The sequence below is a fragment of the Mesoplodon densirostris genome, chromosome 13 (assembly GCF_025265405.1).
Source record: "Mesoplodon densirostris isolate mMesDen1 chromosome 13, mMesDen1 primary haplotype, whole genome shotgun sequence".
Lineage (NCBI taxonomy): Eukaryota > Metazoa > Chordata > Mammalia > Artiodactyla > Ziphiidae > Mesoplodon > Mesoplodon densirostris.
The window spans coordinates 82882452-82904673 of record NC_082673.1 but is presented as its reverse complement, the minus strand read 5'-3'; the positions used below and the strand labels follow the sequence as shown (position 1 = coordinate 82904673).

Here is a 22222-nt window from a genome sequence, read left to right as displayed (position 1 = left end):
ATTTGCATTTCCCTGATGACTAATGATATTGAGCACATTTCATGTGCTTATTATCCCGCTTTATATCTTTTTTGGAGAAATGTCCATTTGAATCCTTTGTCCATTTAAAAATTAGTTATTTGTCTTCTCATTGTTGAATTTTAAGAGTTTATGGGACTTCTCTGGTGGTGCAATGGTTAAGAATCCGCCTGCCAGTGCAGGGGACACGGGTTTGAGTCCTGCTCTGGGAAGATCCCACATGCCGCGGAGCAACTAAGCCCGTGCACCCCAACCACTGAGCCTGTGCTCTAGAGCCCGCGAGCTACAACTGCTGAGCCCACGTGCTGCAACTACTGAAGTCTGTGCGCCTAGAGCCTGTGCTCTGCAACAAGAGAAGCCACCGCAATGAGAAGCCCGCGCAATGCAACAAAGAGTAGCTCCCGTTTGCCACAACTAGAGAAAGCCCATGCGCAGCAACAAAGACCCAATGCAGGCCCCAAAATAAAAACAAAACAAAACAAAAAAAGTTTATATATTTGAATACTAGACTCTTATCAGATATATGATTTGCAAATATTTTCTCCCATTCTGTTATGTGTATTACCTAATTTGCTCTTTTTAACAATCCTTTGAAGTGGATATTAGCATCCCCATTTTACAGATGAGGAAGCTGAGGCTCTGAGGCAGTGAATAACTTGTCCAGGGTAGCACATCTACTAACTGTGAAGATGGCACTGGAAACCAGGAAAAGATTAGCCAGGGCTCTTTTTGTTTTATTGATAGAAACCCATCTCAGGCCAGCTTACGCTAAAAAAGAAGTATAACTGCTCATATACCTGGGACGTCCAGGACTGGCAGCAGGCATGGGAGAGATTCTGTAGTCCACTGATGCAAGTGACGTCACCAGGACTCTTCCTGTCTCCCCCTCCCTCCGTCTCTTGCTGTCTTTTGGTTATAGCATGATTCTCAGGCAAGCTCTCTCATGTGTGGAAAAGGTGCATCAGCAACTAAAGGCTTCCTAAGTCCTTTGAGCCAGACCTAGAGAAGAGACACGTTGCTCTTTACCCTAGCTTCCATATCAGACCCCCATAAAGCTCCCTGATTGACCTTGCTTGAGTTTAACGCCTATGGGAATACCCATCAATACTGCTTTCAGGAGTCTGGGATACTCTAGACAGCTTGGTCCAGCCCTTTGGTTGGGAACGAAGCAACATATGATTGAGTCTCTGGAGAATCATGTGGAGTTAAGGAGAGGGTCATTCCTAAAAGAAGGGGATTTGTAAGGCAGACAGAAAATGTAGTCAGTGTCCTACAAGGTCTGTCTTGAACTACTAAGTTCAAGATGCTGAAATTTGTTGCGGATAAATGAAAGTTAATTCCCAAAACCAAATAGTAGGGGAAAAGTCAATTTATTCACAAAAGTAAAACAAAAGATAATTGAAAATAATCATCTCCACATCCAATCAACAGTGAGTTCTCTGCTTTCCACTTAAACATAGCAATTTTATAAATTGGTTTGTATAATACCTCTAAACCTCTAAGACCACAGCAAAAAGACTAATTTTTCAAAAACAATAAACAAAATAAAGAACAGGGAACAGAAGCTAAACGCTTCTGTCAGAAGCTTAACTAGCAATTGTAGAGTTTTTTGTTTTTTTAAATTAGAGCCCCTCGTGTGATTTGGAATGTTCACATTTGAGAAAGATGTTAACCCAGTAGCATATGCTAGGAAGAAAACTCTGCCGTGTGTGGGCAATTTTCTTTTTTCAAATAGAGCAATGCCCTACATGTGACCTAATTACAGGAAAATTCTATTATAATACAGCTCATTGTTATGTGGGTTCAAATACATTGCAGGTGAAATCATATTTTTGAAAAGCGACAGCTGGGTACTGTGATAGATTCCTATAATACAGGGTGCCTATAACAGCAGCCCCCAACCCAGAACTAATGACCTCCAGACCGTTCTTGGCTTACAAGTAGATCTTGAGGTAGAGTTGGTGTTTGGGGTTGGCTGCAACACTGATACAAAAAAAGAATTCATCAAATTATAGGATATTATTGCCCTAGGACCTCAGAGAGCTTCTGCCCCAGGCTCCTGGGAAATGAGGCCAAAGGAGGTGAGATGATTTGGCCGAGGAAAAGGAGCTGGCCTCCCTGGCCATGCCATGTTCCTTCTCAGTGCTAAAGCCACAAAGCTGTCCTTTATCAAATTTTTCTTCTTGAGTAATGTTTCAGATGATAGGCAGCTTTGAAAAGTACTCATAACAATAGGTCTAACTGGGCTTTGGGTAAATCAGAGAGAGAGTCATATGAAAGGACCTTTTTTTGGACTTCACATTCATAGGTCACATAGTTGAAAGGCACATTTATTTTCTGTCTGAATTCTTTGAGCATTTTGGCAGTTGTGCTGCAGACTTGTATCTCTGTCTACATGTGAGGACAGGGGCTGTATCTTAGGTGTCTTTTTGGCTCCTGAAGAGTCTAGCATAGGACCTGTTTCGAAGACAAATGATGGTATTAGTAGCTAACATTTATTGATCATTTACTATATACTGGCACTGTGCTATGGCATCTTGCATGGATTATCTCCTTTATACCTCACAGCAACCTTAGGAGAGAGAGAGATCTCCTCACCATCCTCCTTTTAAAGGACGACCTCCTTTGAAACTGACATTAAGTAACTCGCTAAGGTTAGCCATCCCTGTCAAGTGGCAGGGCTGGGATTTGAACCCAGGTAATCTGAATCCAGATCACACATTCTTAACCTCTGGAAGGACTATAGTGCTGCTCAGTAACTGTGAATGGGACTGAACTGATGGGTTCCAACCTAATACCTCTGCGCCCACTGAGGAATGTCCTCAGGGACTCGGGAGACAGTGGTCTTATCTCTGAAAATGTCCAAACAAGGAAAGGGAGAGTAAAGTGGGTGTGGCAGAAGGAGAAATCTCATCTATGCTCTGCTGTAGGGCTGCCCTGGGTTGGGGGAGGGGAGGGTCGTTTACAAAAACATCACGACTGACTCCCAATGTTCAGGTTACAAAACGTCTCCCTCCTTATTTCTTGTGACTTCTAACCTTTTATAAAGGGGCTCTTAAGGAAGGGCAAAGGGTGGGAGGGGAGGACTTAGAAGGTCCATCCACCGACACTGATTGCCCTCAAGCTCCCTGGCTTAGCTGGTTTTTGGAGAACAGGAAAGAAGGGAAAGAGGCAAGACAGTGATAACGGGGGTGGGTGTGACTCCGGTCTCATGCTGTACTCACAGTCTTCTTGCTCAGAGTTAGGGGAATCAGTTAAGTGGTCCTATGCCAAATTTTATGTAGTTACAGTTTTTTTAAAAATAAATTTATTTATTTTATTTATTATTTATTTTTGGCTGCGTTGGGTCTTTGTTGCTGCGCGGGCTTTCTCTAGCTGCGGCAAGCGGGGGCTACTGTTCGTTGCGGTGCGCGGGCTTCTCATTGCGGTGGCTTCTCTTGTTACACAGCATGGACTCTAGGCGCGCGGGCTTCAGGAGTTGCAGCATGAGGGCTCAGTAGTTGTAGCTCGCGGGCTCTAGAGCGCAGGCTCAGCAGTTGTGGCGCACGGGCTTAGTTGCTCCGCGGCATGTGGGATCTTCCCGGACCAGGGCTCGAACCCGTGTCCCCTGCATGGACAGGTGGATTCTCAACCACTGCGCCACCAGGGAAGCCCTGTAGTTACGGTTTTAAATGGTAGGCAAATGTCTACAGGCATTCCTTGATACCGTGATGCAAAGACCAACATAATCCGTTCTTAAATGGGAGTTTCAGATACTTTTCTTACGGCAAGGTCTTTAATCCCTTCCTTGAAATGTAACTGGTTAGGGTGTAGGAGTGGGGCAACACTTGGGAACCGGCACACCTGGGGTCTGGCCCTGATTTCCCACAATTTGACCAGGGAATGCTGGGCAAGTCATTTAACCACTGGAGAATCTGTTTCCTTGCCCGAAAAGTGAAGGGGTTGGTAACCATATTATTCTTGAAATTCTTTCCAACTCTGGTAGTTTATGATGATGTCAGATGATTGAAGAGACTCTAAGAACCAGGATTCCTCTTTCTAGTTCTCCTCTCCCTCTTACACCCCTCCCCCAATGTAAATGCTCATTCCTCTTTCTAGTTCTCTCTCTCTTTCTCTTACACTCCTCCTCCAATGTAAATGCTCATTCATTCTTCCCTCCATCTGTTCAATAAATATCTCTTAAGGGCTCTGGGACTGTAACAGCAAATGGAAAACCCCCTGGTCTCAAGGACCTCACAGTCTAGTTGGAGAAATATAAATATTTGGAAAATAGTGCCTTGGAAAATGGTGCCATGGAAAAGGGTCATAAAAGAGGCATGTTCTCAGTCCTGACTTGCACAGACGTGGGCCTGAGTAAGTGTGAGCCACTAAACTGAAACTAAGACAAATTCATCAAAAAAGAAAAAAGAAACCTGGATGTTCTCTAAGTGTTTCTTATTTTTCAGAATCCTGTATAACACCACAATTTTTCTTTACTGGATGTTTTTTTACTTACATTAGAAAAGATGTAGCTCATAAAAAAGAGCTGGCTCAATCCAAAACACATTTATTGGGTATCCTCAGGGAACCTGTACTAGGCAAGTGCCTTCCGTGGGGAAGGAAAAGCCTGCAGGGTTTGGTTTCAGACCGGCTGTGAATTGAGGAGATTGGGCACGTCCCTGAGTTCTCAGCAGACAGGGTGGTCCCTCACGAGGCTCTTGGGGGAGATTTCAGGAGATGGTGCCTGTAAAATGCCAAGCCTGGGGCCCTAGGAATCTCTTGTCCCTCCCTTAGTTCTGCAGGGATGTAGGTGATACAGATAAGGATACAATTTAGTCTCCCTGTGCCCTCAAGGATTGACAGTCGGGGAATTCTGTAGTGCAGGAAACTCAGTAGGAAGATGGAGTTCTGAGCCAAGCCCCACCACTAACAGAGTTATTTGTCTCTGGGCGGGGGGGTTCCCATCTCTCCCTGTGTAGGGAGTCTGAAGTCCCCCCCAGTGATGCCAGTAACCTTCACACAAAGTAAGAGAGGCTACATTGCAAGCATCCCTGTGAAGATTAATCCCAACTGGAGGAAAGGGGCAATAGGAGTGCTCACCAGACCAGCCAAGCCTGCATTTGAGTTGGGCTTGTAATGAGTTCCCCAGTAGGAAAGGAGATAACACATCGGCTCCAACAGAAAATCATCCTAGGGCTGTGGACCCATTGTCCGGAGGCTGATCACATGGCTGTGAAATCGGACCAGTCAGTCTGGCTCCACCACTTGCCAAGGGGACCTCTAAGCTCCAGGTTTCCCCCAGGTATAAAATGGGGATAATACCAGCGCCTGCTTTATGTGGTTGCTGTGTGTATGAAGTGCGGGCAGGCCTGCGGCCATGCAGAATCGTGCAGGGCATATAGTAAGCACGGCAATTGTTAGTTGATATTATTTTCTTACAGGATAGAGCAGAAATATATTCCTGAGTTTTTTCAGTTGGTATTTACACCAGGATTCTGAGTCTTCTGGGTCCCCAGCACTCTGCCTGACTTTTCTTCAGTATCTCCCTTAGAAGGAACAGTCAGGGAACAGAGAGTTAGTTTTTTGTCTCCAAACAAACCATATTCTCCTCTTTACTTACTGAGAACACTTCAGTGGTTTTACTTGGAATATTTAAATAAAGTACATTGGAGACTAGAATAGGCTCTTTTTTTTTTTTTTTTTTTTTTTGCGGTACGTGGGCCTCTCACTGTTGTGGCCTCTCCCGTTGTGGAGCACAGGCTCCGGACGCACAGGCTCAGTGGCCATGGCTCACGGGCCCAGCCGCTCCACGGCATGTGGGATCCTCCCGGACCAGGGCACGAACCCGTGTCCCCTGCATCGGCAGGCAGACTCTCTACCACTGTGCCACCAGGGAAGCCCCTAGGCTCTTCTTTTATTACATGAAATAGTATAAGCGTACTTGGGATGCACTCATATAAGGCACATGAGCGAAGCAGTCTGCAGTGTAGGTCGAATATGGCAACGTGAGCCTGACAGTAAAACACGTGGAATCCAATGCATCCCTCCCTTCTCCTGCCCCCCGCAGTGCTTTCCTTTCTTCCCGCGCTTTGTTAAGATGATAGAAAACAAATTAATAAGGTATCAGGTGAAATAAGGAACTAACAGTACTTTCTCTGGTTGTCTGAGTTGGGAAAGACATCTAACGGAGTAGCACTATGAGAGGTATCATCAAGAGCCTGATTTTTGCAGGCAGTAGCAAAAAGCCCTGGATTTCATCTGCTGGGCTCTGGGACATTAACTTGCAGTGAGGTCACCTTGTGTCTTGGTTTCCATTATTGTAATGCTCCCACTTCATGACTGTTATGTGGATGAATTCAGACACTGCCTGTATAACAACCAGGGCAGTGCCTGGCCCAGGACAGGAGCTCAGAAAGTATGGGGTTGGCTAAAATGTTCGATCGTAACATCTTATGGAAGCACCCGAACAAATTTTTTGGCCAACCCAATACTATCCTACACCTCAGTATCCTCGGGTTTCTCTCCGGTAAGTTTAGGATAATCATACTTACCTTATAAAGTTGTCATGAAGTTTAAAGAAGGATATGTGTGTCCAAAATGCTATACTTAGCAAAGCATCAGGTATATTGCAGTTCTCAGTAAATTTTTTTTTTGGGGGGGGAGGAATATCAGAATTTTTATCTCCAGATAAGGCTTTCAATATTCCCATAATACCTGAAAAGTATTGTCCACTTATGATGTCTCAGACCCTGTTAAGCACTTTATGGGCTTTAGCTCATAGACTTCTGAGAGCACTAAGAGGTAGTTACTAACATTGCCCCCATTTTGCAGATGTGAAAACCAAGACTCAGAGACATGAATTACTTTAACGAGGTCTAATAGCTGCCATGTGGTAGAGATGTGAGGCCAAGTCTTCCTCATGAGAATCAACCTATAACTCATGCTATTATGAAACAAATGCCCTGTTCTGTCCTCTAGAAGTTGCCTTGGTCAGAATATCCTTCTTTACAGGGACTGTGTTCCATGAAAATGAGGCTATAATTTTATGGCCACCATTCAGTTCTGATCCTGATTAGTATTCATCCTATTTGATTCTAGATACTGTTTGTTTACTTCCAAAATCCATCACTCATGGATCTGACCTCACAAGGGATACTTAAAAGAATAAGCAGGGTCTCTAAAGACGGTTCCCAAATCTGAGATCCCAGACTTGGGGAATTACTGTGCAATCTCCCCTTGCCCCTCTTCTTTCCTCCTCCAGGTGACTAATTTAGGGAGATATCTGAGTCTTGGAATGAAAAAAGAGGTATTTATAGTCATACTTCACATAAAAAGGGAGTTCACAGGGAACTAACATTGGCTGATTATTCAAACTGCTTTATCCATATCTTCTCACTTTATTCCACATAACACAACCTGTAGTGTATTTTATTTTTATTATTACACTCATTTTGCAGATGAGAAAACAAGGCTAATAAGTGATAGAGTAGAGATTCAAACCCAGGTCCCAGTTAACACAAAGCGTATTCTCTTCCCACACCACCCGTTGTCCCTGTCCCATGAAGGCACTGGGAGCCTTGGAGGAATGCTGTACTTCCATCCCATCAGCTTGGGCCGCTGCCTAGCACCGTGGATCAGAGCGCCAGTAGCTCCTCTTGGTTTCTCGTGCCCAGAGAGCACCTCACACCCCCTCCCCACTCTGCCACCCACCCCCCGGTGCATTGTCAGCTATCTTGTAAATGCACCTCCTGGGTCCTTAGGCAGATGGATGAGTGGAGACTGCACTTGGAAACCTAACTCAGACAATCCCTGATGACTGTGGGGTCATTGCTGACCAGGGAAATAAACCATCACTATTCTTACCGCCGCTTTTCAAGGAGAAGAAAAGCATTCTGTAAGGACCATTCTCACCTTGGTCAGCAGTGCTCAGAGTAAACAGGCATGATGAGTCCAAGGGTGTTGAACGGTGTCTGATGGGGATGATGATGATGACAATAACAAAGAGAATGCGTGCTTTAGCCCAGGGCTGGGTGTGCACAAGTATGCATACACGTGTGTACGAGTATGTGTGTGTATTTCTCCTGGCTCCAGAAGGGATGCTGTGTATTTCTGAGCAGCTCTGCACAAAGGAATCCAGCATTTAAGTTTTGCCTGCATCAGATTCTGTTCGCAAAAGATAGCCAGAAATGGTTTTCAGGGCATGGTTTCAAATTTAAAAAGGATTATGGCCCATGAACCCTAGAAATGGTGGGTGGAGGTGTGAACCTTTGAAATTCTAATTGCAGCCCAGTCTAAGGAGGTATATATTTACCCGGGCACAATATCTCATTGTTCACATACTCCTTTCTTGGCCGGAGGAGGAGCAGATACATAACATAATCTTCAAATGAAACTGAAACAACAATTGGTGGCAGCGGTTTGGACTCTGGTGAGTTCCGTCAAGAAAGAAAGCCCGGCTGTTGACCATCGCAGTTAGCGTAGCCTATCCTAACCATCTTTATTCCTTGCGTCTGTAGAGCTGAGGGGATACACAGACTCAGCTCCAGCTGGGAGGGATCTGTGTGGTCATTTTGACACATGCACCCCTTTATTTTACAAGTGATGGCACCAAGGCCCAAGGTGACAGCGTCAGTTATTAGGAGAGAAAGCTCTGGAATCCAGGCCTCCTGGAATTGAGGCAATTATTCACCGACTCTAGGCTTTTCATAATGACTCATATTCATCGAGTGTTTACTCTAAGCCATACATATGGGATGGAAGCAGCTACCAGCCCAGCGGAGGTGACAGGCATTCGATGACAACTTGGAATAGAGGGAAGAGTAGAAATAATGCAAAATCAAAGTCTAAATTGATTTCCAGCCTAGAGGAAGGCCTTCCTGGAATGGATGAAAGTCTAAGTGCTGGGTGTTGGGCTCCCAACTGCTGCACGGGGTAGCATGCGGTTACTGAGGCTCATAGAGCTTAATTAGCCCAAGCTAGTAGCGGCCATATTTGCTCCAGTCACAGAACCTTCTAGATGCAGGATGACCCAGTTAGTATATGGAAAAAGAGGTAGGATTTTCTTTTGGTGGCTCATACGCCAGTCTGTCAAAAACAGCACATGAGCAAGTGACCTCCAGGTGCAGGTCTTTTCTTTTTTTTTTAATACTTACTTATTTATTTTTGGCTGCGTCGGGTCTTAGTTGCGACGCGCGGGCTCTTTGCTGTGGTGCGCGGGCTTCTCTTTAGTTGTGGTGCATGGGCTCCAGAGCACCTGGGCTCAGTAATTGCTGAGCGCATGCTTAGTTGCCTACGTGGTCCCTTCCCCGACCAGGGATCAAACCTGTGTCCCCTGCATTGGAAGGCGGATTCTCAACCCCTGGACCAGCAGGGAAGCCCCCGGGTACAGGTCTTAAATGGCCTGCAATGGCCATTTGGCTGTCTCCCCAGAACCTCAGCCTTGGTGTGTCCCAAACCAAACTTTTAAAGTGTGAATGAGGAGAAGGAAGGTGCCTGTTTGCTTCTTTACTTATTTTTTAGAATGCCTCTCAAAACTGATGTCTCAACACCTCACTTTGGCAGGGAAGAGTCTTTATTGGTGTATGCTGCCTTACCAAGGCCTTCCTTTCATTAGCTGAAATGCTTGCCTTCCTAACATAAATGAGCAGTTCCCTGCAGGCACAGTGCAGGTTCAGGACAGCCAGCACAGGTAGACAAAACAGCTGGAACTCTCACAATGGCTTTCCTGTGCACAAAGCACTTTCTCATCCGTTATCATTTAACAGCCTCATGGGGTTGGTGCCCTCATCTTTCCTCTTCTTGGGAGGCAGCTGAAGGCCAAGATCGCAGAGTCAACAGCACGAGGCAGCCCCTCATTCCCTTTTCTGCTCAAGATGTCACCTTGTCAGAGAGGCCTTCTCTGAACACTCCTTATACCATAGCACCTGCATCACTTTGTTACTCTATGTGTGCTCCCCTTTATACTACATAAGTATTGCTTGTCTGTTTCCCTACTAGAAGGTAAGGTCAGGAGAGCAGCTCATTGTCATTGCGGAATCTCCAGGGCATATAGCAGGGCCTTAGTAAATAGTTATTGACGGTGAGCGAGGAGATGCGTTTTCATTCGACAATCCCTCCCAGGCCCAATGCTAAGACCGGTCCACAAGGTCCCTCCTTGCCCTGAGGCACCCCGGTGTGGTTTGCAGAAGGTTGTCAGACAAGACAACCAACCATACAAGATGGCAGGAACTCAATCCCAGGGGAGGCCACGGGGCCAGCCTTCTGCCCAGGGCGGGGAGCATTTGGGAGCTGAGTTTACCAGGCGGCTCCCATTGGCTCCAATTACAGGAGCCAATCCTGAGGCGCTTCCTAAGGGTCTAGCTTTTTTTTTTTTCAAAACCAATTTCATCCGCAATCAATGGTGAGAAATTAAATGGATTCTTTGGACTAAGTAGATTGAGCAAAACAGCCATCTGCCAGGGCCGAGGCATGAGCAATCTCTTGGTAATTTTTCCGCTGAAATTTGGCATATGCTTGGCGATGTACACCATTTGCACCTTGGGAAATGCCTTTTACACCCCTGACCCTCGTCTGGCCTTCAGGTTTAAAAAAAATACAAATGAAAGATTAGAAAATTGTAAAAAAGAAAGAACCCTTCATGTGTCTTCACTTAGCATTTTAGCGACTTAAGCAAACTGCACAGAACTAGCCTTCCAAAGGCGGTGAGCGCCCTGAAAGGGAGTGAGGGCCGGGGTCGGCGAGCGGGCAGCTGCAAGCCCGGGCGTCGGGCCGGCTCCTCGCTGCGGCCGCGGGGGCCACCCAGTGCCCCTGTCGCCGGGCCCGCGGCCCTCGCAGCAGGAGGAGGTTCTCCGGGCCTCGCTTCCTGCACCCACACGGGGCTAAAAAAGAACGCGCACAACTTTTTTTGGTCCCCCTTCTTGCGAAACGCTCGCGTAACGAGCTCGCCGGAGTAACCGCTCCGGGGGCGGCCCGGGGACGCGGGCTTCCGCCGCCCCGCGCGGCCCCCTCCCGGAGCGGGCGTCGGAACGCGGCCCGGGCGGCGGCGCGCGCGCGGGCGGGGGACGCGACGGGGGCGGGGCTGGGGGCGGTGGGGCGGGGCGGGGCGGGGCGGGGCGGGGGGCCCGGTGGCGCGTGCGCAGAGCACTTCCTTGTTTGTCCCCGTGACTGTAGCGGGAGCGCAGCCCGCCTCCCGCCAGCCCGCCAGCGGGAGTGTGTGCTCAGTCAGTCGGTGTCCGCGCCGCCGCCTGTCAGAGCGTGTGAGGAGGCAGCGCCTGCCGCCCCGACCTGCCCAGCCCGGGCCCCCGCGCAGCGCCGCGCCGCGTCCCCTCCCCCGCCGCCGCCGGCATGAGCAGAGGGAGGCGGGTCCCCGAGAGCCCCCTGCCTCGCGCGCCGCTCAGAGTTTGAAGGGCCCCGCGCCGAGCGCCGCCGCCGCGGCCGCCGCCGCCTGCTTCGGCCGCCAACCCTTTCTCCTGCCGTCGCCGCCGCCGCCGGGATCTCGAGCCGCTCCAGGCCGGGCGGCGGGTGGCGCGCTGCGCGCGGGGCGTTCATGAGCCGCCGGCCGGCCCGCGGCCCCGAGAGCCTGCGCCGTGACTCACCCCCCGCCCCCGCTTGTGTCTCGCCCTCCCCGGCAGGATGCCGGACCAGATCTCCGTCTCCGAGTTTATCGCCGAGACCACCGAGGACTACAACTCGCCCACCACATCCAGCTTCACCACGCGGCTGCACAACTGCAGGAACACCGTGACGCTGCTGGAGGAGGTAGGTCGGGGCCGGTGCCCTCCGCGCACCACCACCCCAGCCCCGCCCCCGGCGCCCGCCCCCCAGCCGGGGACCCCGGCCCGCTCGCTGGGATGCCTCGCTGTCTCCCCTCGCGGCCTCCGCCTCGCAGTTGGATTGTTTCGATTTCCGAGCCGGGGAGGATGGGGATGTTGGGGCCTGGGGAGCCACACCCCCTCCGGGACCCCCTCTGCCCACCGCGCTCCCAGGTGATCGAGGGACTTCGGATGTGCAGCCCCCGCCCCATTTCCCCCCGGAGCTGGAGGTGGGGAGAGAACTGAGCGGGCTCTGGACAGCCCGAGGCAGAAGAAGAGGGAAGTCCTCTCCCTCTCTTGCGCCCTTCCTGGGTGCCAAGCAGGCTTCTAGGCGCCTTCCACATCCTTGTGACCCTCTCGTAACCCGCGAAGTAGGTGGTGTCAGGCTACCGAGGGCAGAGGGAGGCGAAGCCCTGTGGCCAAGGTCACTAGTAAGGGACTGGGAGATGGTCAGTGAATGCAGCTCTCCAAGGCCCGGCTTGGCCAGGCAGGCTTCGCTGCATAGGCGAGGGCCGGTGGAAAAATCCCAAAGGAATGAGAGGGGGCTCAGGCCGGGGCTGCCTCCACCCCAGGATTCCTCCCTTCTAGTCCTAAAGCCCTGGGTGGAAAGAGATATCTGTGCAGCCTGGTCCTCACCCTCCTCCCCTGGCTGGATGGTTTGGTAGGGTTTGAGGCTGCTGCGCCAGCAGGATCTGCCCACAGGGAACTCCTGAGCTGTGAATGCAGACCCGAGGCTGATGCTGCCTGGAAAAGCTGGCTAGACGGGAAGAAGGGAGGCCTGAGACTGCAGAAAGAACAGCTCCTCTTATCTGGGTCCTCCGGGGAAAGGTTGTGGGTGCCCGGGGCGGAGCCAAGGGTGTAGCAGTTTCCTTTAAAATTTTAAGTGAATTAGTGATCGAGCAGAGTGGGTAGGTAAGGAGGAACCCACAAGCCCAGGAGCTGCAGAAGCCTCCGAACCTCCATAAAAATAGACATTTGCCCTGGAACTCTGCACCATCTGTAAGTGCTGTAAAGCACCACTACCCTCCAAAGAAGCCAAACCTATTTCAACTGAAAAAAGACAGCATTGGGGGAAGTTAGGAAGGCAGATCGTTTTCCCTGCGTAGATTATTATTGTGTGGTTTGGGAAGCTCTTTCTGATTTAAGCTCACCATGGCTCCCCCTCTGTAACATTAAGAAGCTTGGGCTTCTGTGGGCAAACTGCTCTTGATGCAGGCTTTGATACTCGCTCTGGGTCAGGTTACAAGCAGAACTGGTGTTCAGAAGCCCAGGGGCCCTAAATTTTAGGAGGGGAGATGTTCCTGCTAGCGCTGGGTCCTGTTTTGCTGGCCTGATGCTGCATATTAGTCTGAATGTTTTATGCCAGTTGAGGTTGCTTCTGGAGTCTCTCTGAAGTTAATGTTGGGTTATTGAACTGAATTTTGAAATTCAGCTGGAGAAATACCATCTAACTAGATTTGTTGGAAAGCCAGAGGTAAATGGCTCTCTTCTTTGTTTTGGTTTTGTTTTTGTCAATTGCCTGTCTGTTGCACCAGCCTGATGTTTGGTGTCTGGGATTAAACGGACTTGCCAGGCATTCAACCCTATGACAAGTCTGTCCTTCACTTGATTGTGATAAATTGAAACATGCTGATATGGGAGCATTTTTCATCCTTCTTCTGTACTAGTTGTATATGCTTCTAAAGGCTATGACATCGGTTAGACTGAGCGGTTATTTTCCTTCTAGAGAAGTTCTTCAGTGCCTGCTAATAGAGCTGTCAATTATTTTAACTTTCCCTTTCTGCACATTCAGATAGTGTCACTGTATTCTGTTTGTGTGGGGTGTGATAAGGGTAGGGTAAGTATATAGTTGGTGATGCTGTTTGTAGGGGTATGTGCCCACATTTTGCGGCCACACCAGAGGATAGGGTTAATGTTTTAAAATTACATGCAGCTGCTCTTGATCTTCGTTTGAGGTTACTAAATTTAACAGCAAATACAGCAGATACATTATTTTGGCGAGGAATATTGTTTTGCAAGGTTAGATAGAAAAACAGACCTGGGGATGATAGAAACGTGGTCACCTATGAACTTGAGAAGGACTTGGAACCAGGCTGGAAGTTCACAAGTGTCATGCTGGAGTACGTTGATATGTTCTCAGAAATATCACAATGAATGTTTCATAGAGAGTGGCACAGTACTCTTGTAACTGTTTTTCTGAACTCAAGTGCGGTCCTGGTCAAGAAGTCATTGTCTCCAGTCTGCATCTTTTAACTATTGAACTGTATTCCATGACGTTGGACTCGTGAGTGATTGCCTTTAGCATAAATGTGAAATATGCCCTTTAGTTTCTTAATTGATAGATAATCACCACAGTTGAATTTTTAATCCCCCCAACCCGAGCTTACATATGTGGAAGAGGTACATTAGTATAAATGTCTTGAGTGGATCAGAATTCAGTTCTTAAAAATTATGGGGCTTAGGACTTCCCTGGTGGCGCAGTGGTTAAGAATCCACCTGCCAGTGCAGGGGCACAGGTTCGAGCCCTGGTCCGGGAAGATCCCACATGCCACGGAGCAACTAAGCCCGTGCGCCACAACTACTGAGCCTGAGCTCTAGAGTCCACGAGCCACAACTACTGAGCCTCAACTACTGAAGCCTGCGCACCTAGAGCCCGTTGCTTCGCAAGAAAAGCCACTGCAATGAGAAGCCCGCGCACCCCAACAAAGAGTAGACCCCGCTCACTGCAACCAGAGAAAAGCCCGCATGCAGCAATGAAGACCCAACACAGCCAAAAAATTAATTAATTAATCAAAAACAATTATGGGGCTTAAGGTTGTTATCCTCAAAATATAAGGAAAAGTTTTGGGCCAGACCACGAAATCTTGTTGGCCTAGGCTTCATGAGTGAGATATACGGAAACTTTAAGAGCGCTGTTTGTGTTATCTTGTGGTTTTTCTTAGGAATAGAACTTTTGGGTACTTTTTTGGTGATGTGGAAACTCAGGAATAGGAATTAATTTGGGCAGCTTAGAATTTTTTAAAAAATCTTTTTCTAGTTCTACTAATTGTCTTCCTATTTATTTATGAACTTTTTTGCTCTTTGGATTCCTAAGTCTCACCTAAAAGATTGTATTAGATCTCCTAGCTTGGAACCCCAAATTAGCCCACACTCCCCCTTTTGCTGTGTCCTGTCAGCAAAGATGTTCTGTGCTTTGCAGGCGCTTTTATTTTCATCTCTCTGTGATGTGCACTCAAGGAGCTGGGTCAGAAATATGTGGTAAAAAAGGAAAAGAGTTTACTTCTGGGCTTCACCTTTGGGGGCAAAGGGTCCCACATGACTCTGGAAGTCATGGCGTGGCTGGCACACAATGAGTGGCTGCTTTTGAGAGGCAAGAGCGGATGGGCTGCCAAGGTTTCATGCTGGTGTGTGAGTGTTTGCCAAGCAAAAAGCCAGTGTTTTGCTTATTCAGCAACCAGAGCACACTGATGTGTACCATTTGACTTGTGACCGTTTGGAAATTATGAGTAAATGACTAGGAGAAGGCAGAGCTTTCCCGAGAAGGTAGCAAGCAGGCACATTCCAGGACCACTGTCCGGGGAGAGAGTAGGATAGACTCTCCATTTAAAGGCTTAGATCGGTCCATACTTAGTGCTTGGTGACGGGGAGAGTCCAATATGGTACACGAAGGTCGGCTTGGTTATTTAGTATTGGCCCAGCACTTTTATCTTTGGTGACGGTGGAGGAGGCATGTTCTGCCCATTTATTGAGCAGCTGCTCTGTACCAGGCGCATTGAAGACACACGGCACGCGTGATCACACTTAACTCTCATACAGGCTTTATGAAGGAGGGACAGTTGTTACCTCCATTTTACAGAGAAGAAAACTGAGATGAAGTGACGAAGTGATTTGTCTCCAAGGTCAAATGGCTAGTAAGTAAATGAGTTAGGAAATCCTAAACAGTTAAGACATAAAGTAGACGTTCTAAATGTCTACAAAGACATATTCCAGGGGTTTTGTAGAGAACGTAGGAGGCTTCACTTTTTTTTTTTTTTAAATAAATGTATTTATTTTAGGCTGTGTTGGGTCTTCGTTGCTGCGCACGGGCTTTCTCTAGTTGTGGCTCACGGGCTCTAGAGCGCAGGCTCAGTAGTTGTGGTGCACAGGCTTAGCTGCTCCGTGGCATGTGGGATCCCCCCGGACCGGGGCACAAACCCGTGTCCCCTGCATCGGCAGGCGGACTCTCAACCACTGCGCCACCAGGGAAGCCCCAGTCCTTTCTGAAGTCATAGAAATGTTTGGCTAAATGAAGAAATGAATGAAAGTGTGGAATGGAGGTTCCATATCAAGGCCTGTTCCAAAATAACAGTAGTTACCAGCTGTTAGTGCTCTTACTGTGTGCCAGCCCCATACACTATTATTTCACGCTGACGTTTACCCTACTGTTATCATTGACCTCATCTTATGATAGTTAAGTCTTTTGCCCAGCATCACACTAACGGTAAGTAGTGGATTTGGGAATTAATCCCATACCTATAGTGTTTCCATGCATGCCAGTCAGACTTCATCTGTATGTGTTTCCTCCCACCCCATGTAAGTTTTCATTTTTATCCATGTTCTTTGGGGCATCTTCTTCCATGCTGATGACTAGAGGTCATCAATCTTTGATAAATGCTTTTAAGTCCTCAAGTGTTGTTCTAGGGAATCTCACGTGTAGGACCTGTATGGCCAGAGCTTGGAGTCTGACCTTGTTCATCAGCTCCCAGTGTTTTAGAATACAGTTGCATTACTTCTCTTAAATTTTAAAAGCTGGTAAACTTAATAGGAGGTGCTCCTTTATATAGTGGCTGCTAAACTTGGTTGTAGTCTTAAAAAAAACAAGTCTCAGGAAGGGTTTAGATAAAATCAAAGTTGGTCCTTTGCATTGCTTAAGGTTAAGAATATGTGCTTACTTTGTCCCTGAGCTCTTGAAGATAAAACAACAAAAGGTGAACAGGTCTTCCCCGATGCCACTGTCCCATGCAAAATTCTGGGCTCTGTGGCTCAGCCCTCAGTCCCGAGGTATTTAGGGTGAGTTTCCTCTGGACATAACCAGAAAAGGCCAGTGAGTGAAGGATACATTTGCCTATAGAAGCAAGGAGAGAAGGACACTTCCTTTATGTACCAGAACTCATCCTCTTTCTAAAACGAGGCTCAAACCTGTTAGCCGGCTAGTCCAAGCTAATGCTGTTTGCCTTTTATGTACATCTTTAGGGTTTAAAGAACATTGTCTACTTCTACCATCTAATAAAATCCCTGTCTGATAGCATTCTTATCATTCTTTTACATATGAATAAACCAAGGCTCAGAGAGGTAAAATGTGTTCCCCAAGGTCACACAGTAGTGAATGCTCTGAATGCAGGATCTCTGGATCGGAAAGCCTTTCTGTTTCATCTCTAGTTCACTCTTTTGTGCTTCCTGTCTGCTAGTTTTTTGTTTGTATGTTTGTTTGTTTGTTTTTTGTCTTGCAGATGTCTACTGATTATTTTTCTTATCTCCACTTGATTTCTAGTGCCAGAGACAGAGAGAGAGAGAGACAAAGACAGTTTGGGGTAGAGAAGAAAAAGGGAAAGTTGTTTTTCTCTCTTCTTAAGAGACCTCTTGTTGGACCTCTCTTGAAATCTCTGTCTTTTGTAGTCAGAGACAGCCGCTGCCAGCAGTCCTCCCTGGGTTCGGCAGAAGTGGAAAAGGCCCTGTGGCTTCCAGCTCCACCCTGGCATACTTGGTCTGGGACTGTTGACTAACCTGTCTTTGCCTGTGGGCTGCCTGTAGCCCTGGCTGAAGAACCGTGACTCTGGGTTGGAGTGCTGCAGGGCTCTCCGGCTGGCTGCCTTCGGGCTTCCTGCCCATCACAGCCCTGCCTTTGGGCTGGGTGCTGGGAACTCTGGACATCAGAGCTGAAGGGGCCTCGGAGAAAATCTAGTCTGGTGCTTGCCAGCCTAGGAGCCTGGTCTCTGAGGGGCCCATGGAAGTTGCCATGTGGGTCCAACAGCCACTGGCAGTAGCCCAGGAAAATTAATAGACACCTCTCATAGTGTGGTTCAGCATATTTCTCATGCCAGTTGTCTTGGATTTTGGCTGAAATACATCCGCTTGGTGGTGGAGCACTGATTATCTCCTGCTGGTCAGATACTTGGATTGCCAGTTATAGATTCCTAAAATTGGGAAGCAAAATGTTCTCTCGTTCTTGTTTTTGGTTTGCTAGAAGAAGCTTCGAGTTTTGTATTCCGGTGGGAGAAAGCTCATGAAGGAGAAGGACACACACGGATCTAGTTTAGTAATGTTGCTTTCAGAGGTGGAAACGGAGACCTAAAGCTGGGAAGGAAATTAGGCAGGGATTTGAATTCCAGTCTCCTGACTCCTAGCCCAGGCTCTTTGCGCTCCGCTCTCCCAAAGGGCTATGGAGGCTGGTTGTACACGGGGTGGGGCGGATGGGGGGGACCCTGTGGCTCTTGCGATGATGCCTTTTCCAGTGTCGTTCCCTAGAACTTGCTTCCAGGTAGAAGGAGTGGAGAATGAACCCGAACTTGGGAACCTGATCTTGCCAGCCGCTCTGCTGGTAAGTCCTGCCCTCACATGACCTGCTGTGCGAAGCCGCAGCAGCCGTCCCTGATGTGGGGCTGGGAGGCTTTCATTAGAAGCGTTTGTGGTGTTGGATGTTCAGACGTTACCCAGACCTTTGTCTTTACGTCTGGGAGTCAAGGGAGCCGCAGAGAGGTGGTTTCCATTTATGTAACCTAGTCATTTGGGGACTAGAGGCAGACCTTGGCCTCAGCCATTCCCACATGTATTATTTAAACGCGAGTAAGTGATGGGCTGGATGGGGATCGCTTTGCAGCTGAGCCTCGGTTTCCTCATTCGATGAATAAATGGCATTGTTTTGAGTATCAAAGGAGATAATGCAAGTGCCGCACTCATCAGGTGACTGCATTACCGGTAAAATGTGGCCCTATGAATGCCAAGGTCTGACCTGTCTCATTAGTCAGGCTCCCTCCCGTGGGGCGGGGAGGAAGGAGGTGAAAGGCCTTCCTTGATGGGGAGCCGGGCAGAGCTCTCTCCACGGTGGACCAGCGGCGACATGTGGGTCGGGGAGGACGAAGTTCCCTTGCCGAGGTTGATTGCAGCCCTGTTATCGTCTAGTGTGTGTCAGGCAAGTCACTGAACCTTCGTGTGTCTTAGTGACCTCATGGAGATAGTACCTGCCTCGTAGTGAGTCGGTGTACGTGAAGTGCACGGAGCCCTGCCCGGCATGGTTGGCGCTCTCTAAACGATTGTTCTTAACGTCACGGTTGTTGCTGTTTATTATTAATGGGGTTGGACCCTTGATCGTGTGACCGAGAGGACGAGCCTCGGTAGAGTCATTTTGGACGGATGCGTGATGAGGTCAGTGACAGAGCCAGCTGTGTGCCTGGGAGGAGCCGGAGGGTGGAGGCGCAGATGGGACTAGAGGGGGGACTAGGGTAGCACTCAACACGTTGACCACTGGGGGGGTCACGGTCAAAGCCAACTTGATCTGAAATAGACTGTCAACTCCGTTTTACTCTGTACTCAGCCCTTGGCGGTGCTGCTGTGAAGGAAGGGAACCAGTGGCCAGTGCTGCTCCTCGGACCCAGGCCGCTCTGATGGGCTCTGCCGGTGCGGCCTTGCCGTCCGTGCTTCCTGGGGTCACTGCTGATTCTTTGTTTCCTTCCCCCTGACCTCCTTGTGCCATGTCCCCTCCATGGGTGCGTCAAAGCTGGGGCAGTGCCGCCCCTTTTGATTTTTGCTGGGGCTCTGGGGTAATGGGCCGCGTTCTCTGTTACATAATAAATGCAGGTATTTGGTTTGGGTCCTTCGTGGGGAGGTGCTGGGGGAAGCATTTATGTGTTGGTCCTGACTGGGACAGGGCGTGGCAGCTGGGTTGTTTGCTTTGCTGATTACAGCTTGAAGCAGGGAGACCACAAGGAATTCTATTTTGGTTTGGAGGCAGGCGCCTTCAAAGAAAAGCATCTACCCTTGAATTTGCATTTCTGTGAGCCTCATAACTTCTTTTTTTATTATTATTATTATTTTAAATTTTTGGCTGCGTTGGGTCTTCATTGCTGTGCGCAGGCTTTCTCTAGTTGTGCGAGCGGGGACTACTCTTCGTTGCTGTGCGCGGGCTTCTCGTTGCGGTGGCTTCTCTAGTTGCGGAGCACAGGGTCTAGGCGCGTGGGCTTCAGTAGTTGTGGCACGTGGGCTCAGTAGTTGTGGCGCACGCACTTAGTTGCTCCACGGCACGTGGGATCTTCCCAGGCCAGGGCTTGAACCTGCGTCCCCTGCATTGGCAGGTGGATTCTTAACCACTGTGCCACCAGGGAAGCCCCATAACTTCTTTTCAGTGTCAGTAAGCTGAATTTTCGTTATTTGTGGGGCAGGAGTTAGGTCAGACCTGGAGGCCCTTGACCCCGCTTGGTCTTAACAGAATCTGGGAGTTCACAGTGGGTTCTTCCCGCCCAGAGGCCTTTCTGAGCAGCCCTGTGTCATGGTGCTGTTTGTGGTCACTTATGTAAGAACTGAATTTTAACACCAAGGCTATGGTATAATTTTCCCAAAAGAACTGGAATATGTGTGCCTTTGATAAGACAGCACCCAATTTAGCCACCCAGAAGCTAGGAAAACAAAATCAGAGCCTCTTGCCCCAGGGAGGTAAAGCCCCAAAGATGATTGCACTGCACGTAGCAACTATTACAGAAAGCAGAGTCTGTCCAGACCATCCCTTTCCCTGCCAGATGTGATTTGGATGGAGAAAAAGATAAGTGCTTCCAAGCTCTTTCTGTTAAGTGCTTCCAAGCTCTTTCTGTTATTAATAGAGCCTGGATACCTTGTATTTCTGTAGTGTTGTGCTCAGGGGCTAGGGCAAGGACGGCCGTGTCCCCAGTGCCCTGTATTATTATGAGATACACTCGACAGAGCTGGAAAAGGCCTTAGAGACCGTCTCCTGCTTTCTGTGGACGAGGAAGCTGAGACCCAGAAAGCCCAGGTGTGTTAGGCTCTTTTGTTGGAAGTAACAGACTCTGTCTCCCCCCAAGAAAACAAAATACAGCTAGTTCAGGCAAAATGAGGGTTTATTATAAGGGCTCACGGGGAGTATTTTATGGAACGCAAGGAGCAAGCATGGTAGGAAGTGAGGATATTCTCTTGAGCAGATGGTGGAGATTGGCAGCCCTCGCTCTAGTGCCCCCCACCAGCTTAGTCTCTGTGCCTGGCTGGGACACTCGGGACGGGGGGTCAGGTCAGCCGGCTGGGGTCAGGAGACCACCGCTAGTGCAGGCAGCTTTGATGGGTTGGTGGGGCTATCGGATGGGAGGTAGTCCCTCTTCAGCAGGAACTAGGTGTGATGGTGGTCCTCAGAGACAGCTAAGGGAGTAGGGAAGCACCCCCTCTACCCCGGATCACACGGGACAATGGGACTAGGATCTGGTCTTCTGGTCCCACCGTCAGCATCCTTCACTGGAGTGAGAGCCACACGGAGACGACAGTGCCTCCCTCGCAGGGTTGTCAGCGGCCCTGGGGGTGTTAGTTTCTCTGCCCCTCCCTCTGCAAGTCTCGCCTCCTCCCCGTGACCCCTCTGCTCTGTATTCATTTGGGACATTTTGAAGGGCTGCGGTCAGGGCACCGCGCCGCCTAACTGTAGCTTTCCTGATGTGGTCAAGAAAGACCAACATTCCACACAGGGTGTGGGTGGAGGAGAAACACCCCCCTGCCGTTTAAACCCATGGTGATGACATGGTGCTCAGAAGTAATCTCCCATAGATACCCAGGGCGGGTGGAAGATACGGCCGGGCAGCTGGGCTCTGCTGGGGAGATGCGCTGCTTTGATTGGCTGTCCCCCAGTGTCCAATAACAGAAGCTGCTTAAACGTCTGCCGAGGGCCCGCAGCTTTCTTTCCATTTAAGTGACTTCACTGACCAGTTACATACAAGATAAAATTTGAGCGTCTTTGCTGTTTTCAAATGTGGGGAGTCTTCTTTTATGTTTCATTAATCTTCTTTTAAAATGTAGCCCATTTCCTTTTCCTTGTAATGTTTATTCATATTAATAGCACTTACATAAAATTAGGTACTCCTTATTTCCACGAAGTGCAAATCAAAATAAGCGTTCACTGCTGGCCTAGCAGCTGCTGCTGCTTTAATAGTAGTAATATTTTTCATAGCAATGCAAGTGAATGCACTGCCTCCCAGTAAATAAAATGGTGCCATGTCAAAGAACGCTGTCACTGTCCCAAGGCTTCTGCATTTTGAGTAAAAGAATTTGAACAAATTCTGAATCCGCCAGCACTACAATTAAGCACCTTCTCTACGCTGGGCACTGTGCTGGATGCCTTACACACGTCATTCCACTTAATTCAACCCAGCAGCTCTGTGGGGTGGGCACTG

The 22222-nt window shown here is 48.8% G+C and overlaps 1 protein-coding gene across 6 annotated transcripts in view; it reads left to right on the top strand.

Moving 5' to 3' along the window:
- ASAP1 (ArfGAP with SH3 domain, ankyrin repeat and PH domain 1) overlaps positions 1 to 22222 on the top strand; it is a 349810-nt gene that overhangs the window by 67866 nt on the left and 259722 nt on the right. For 4 of the 6 annotated variants that reach the window (XM_060115500.1, XM_060115496.1, XM_060115499.1 and 1 more), the window contains one exon: positions 11628 to 11754. The exons of 1 other annotated variant lie outside the window; for it this stretch is intronic. In XM_060115500.1, the coding sequence (XP_059971483.1) occupies positions 11628 to 11754 (127 nt within the window). Of the gene's footprint in view, positions 1 to 11237; positions 11253 to 11627; positions 11755 to 22222 lie in introns of those variants that run through there. One more of the 6 variants, XM_060115497.1, reaches the window with a different exon arrangement.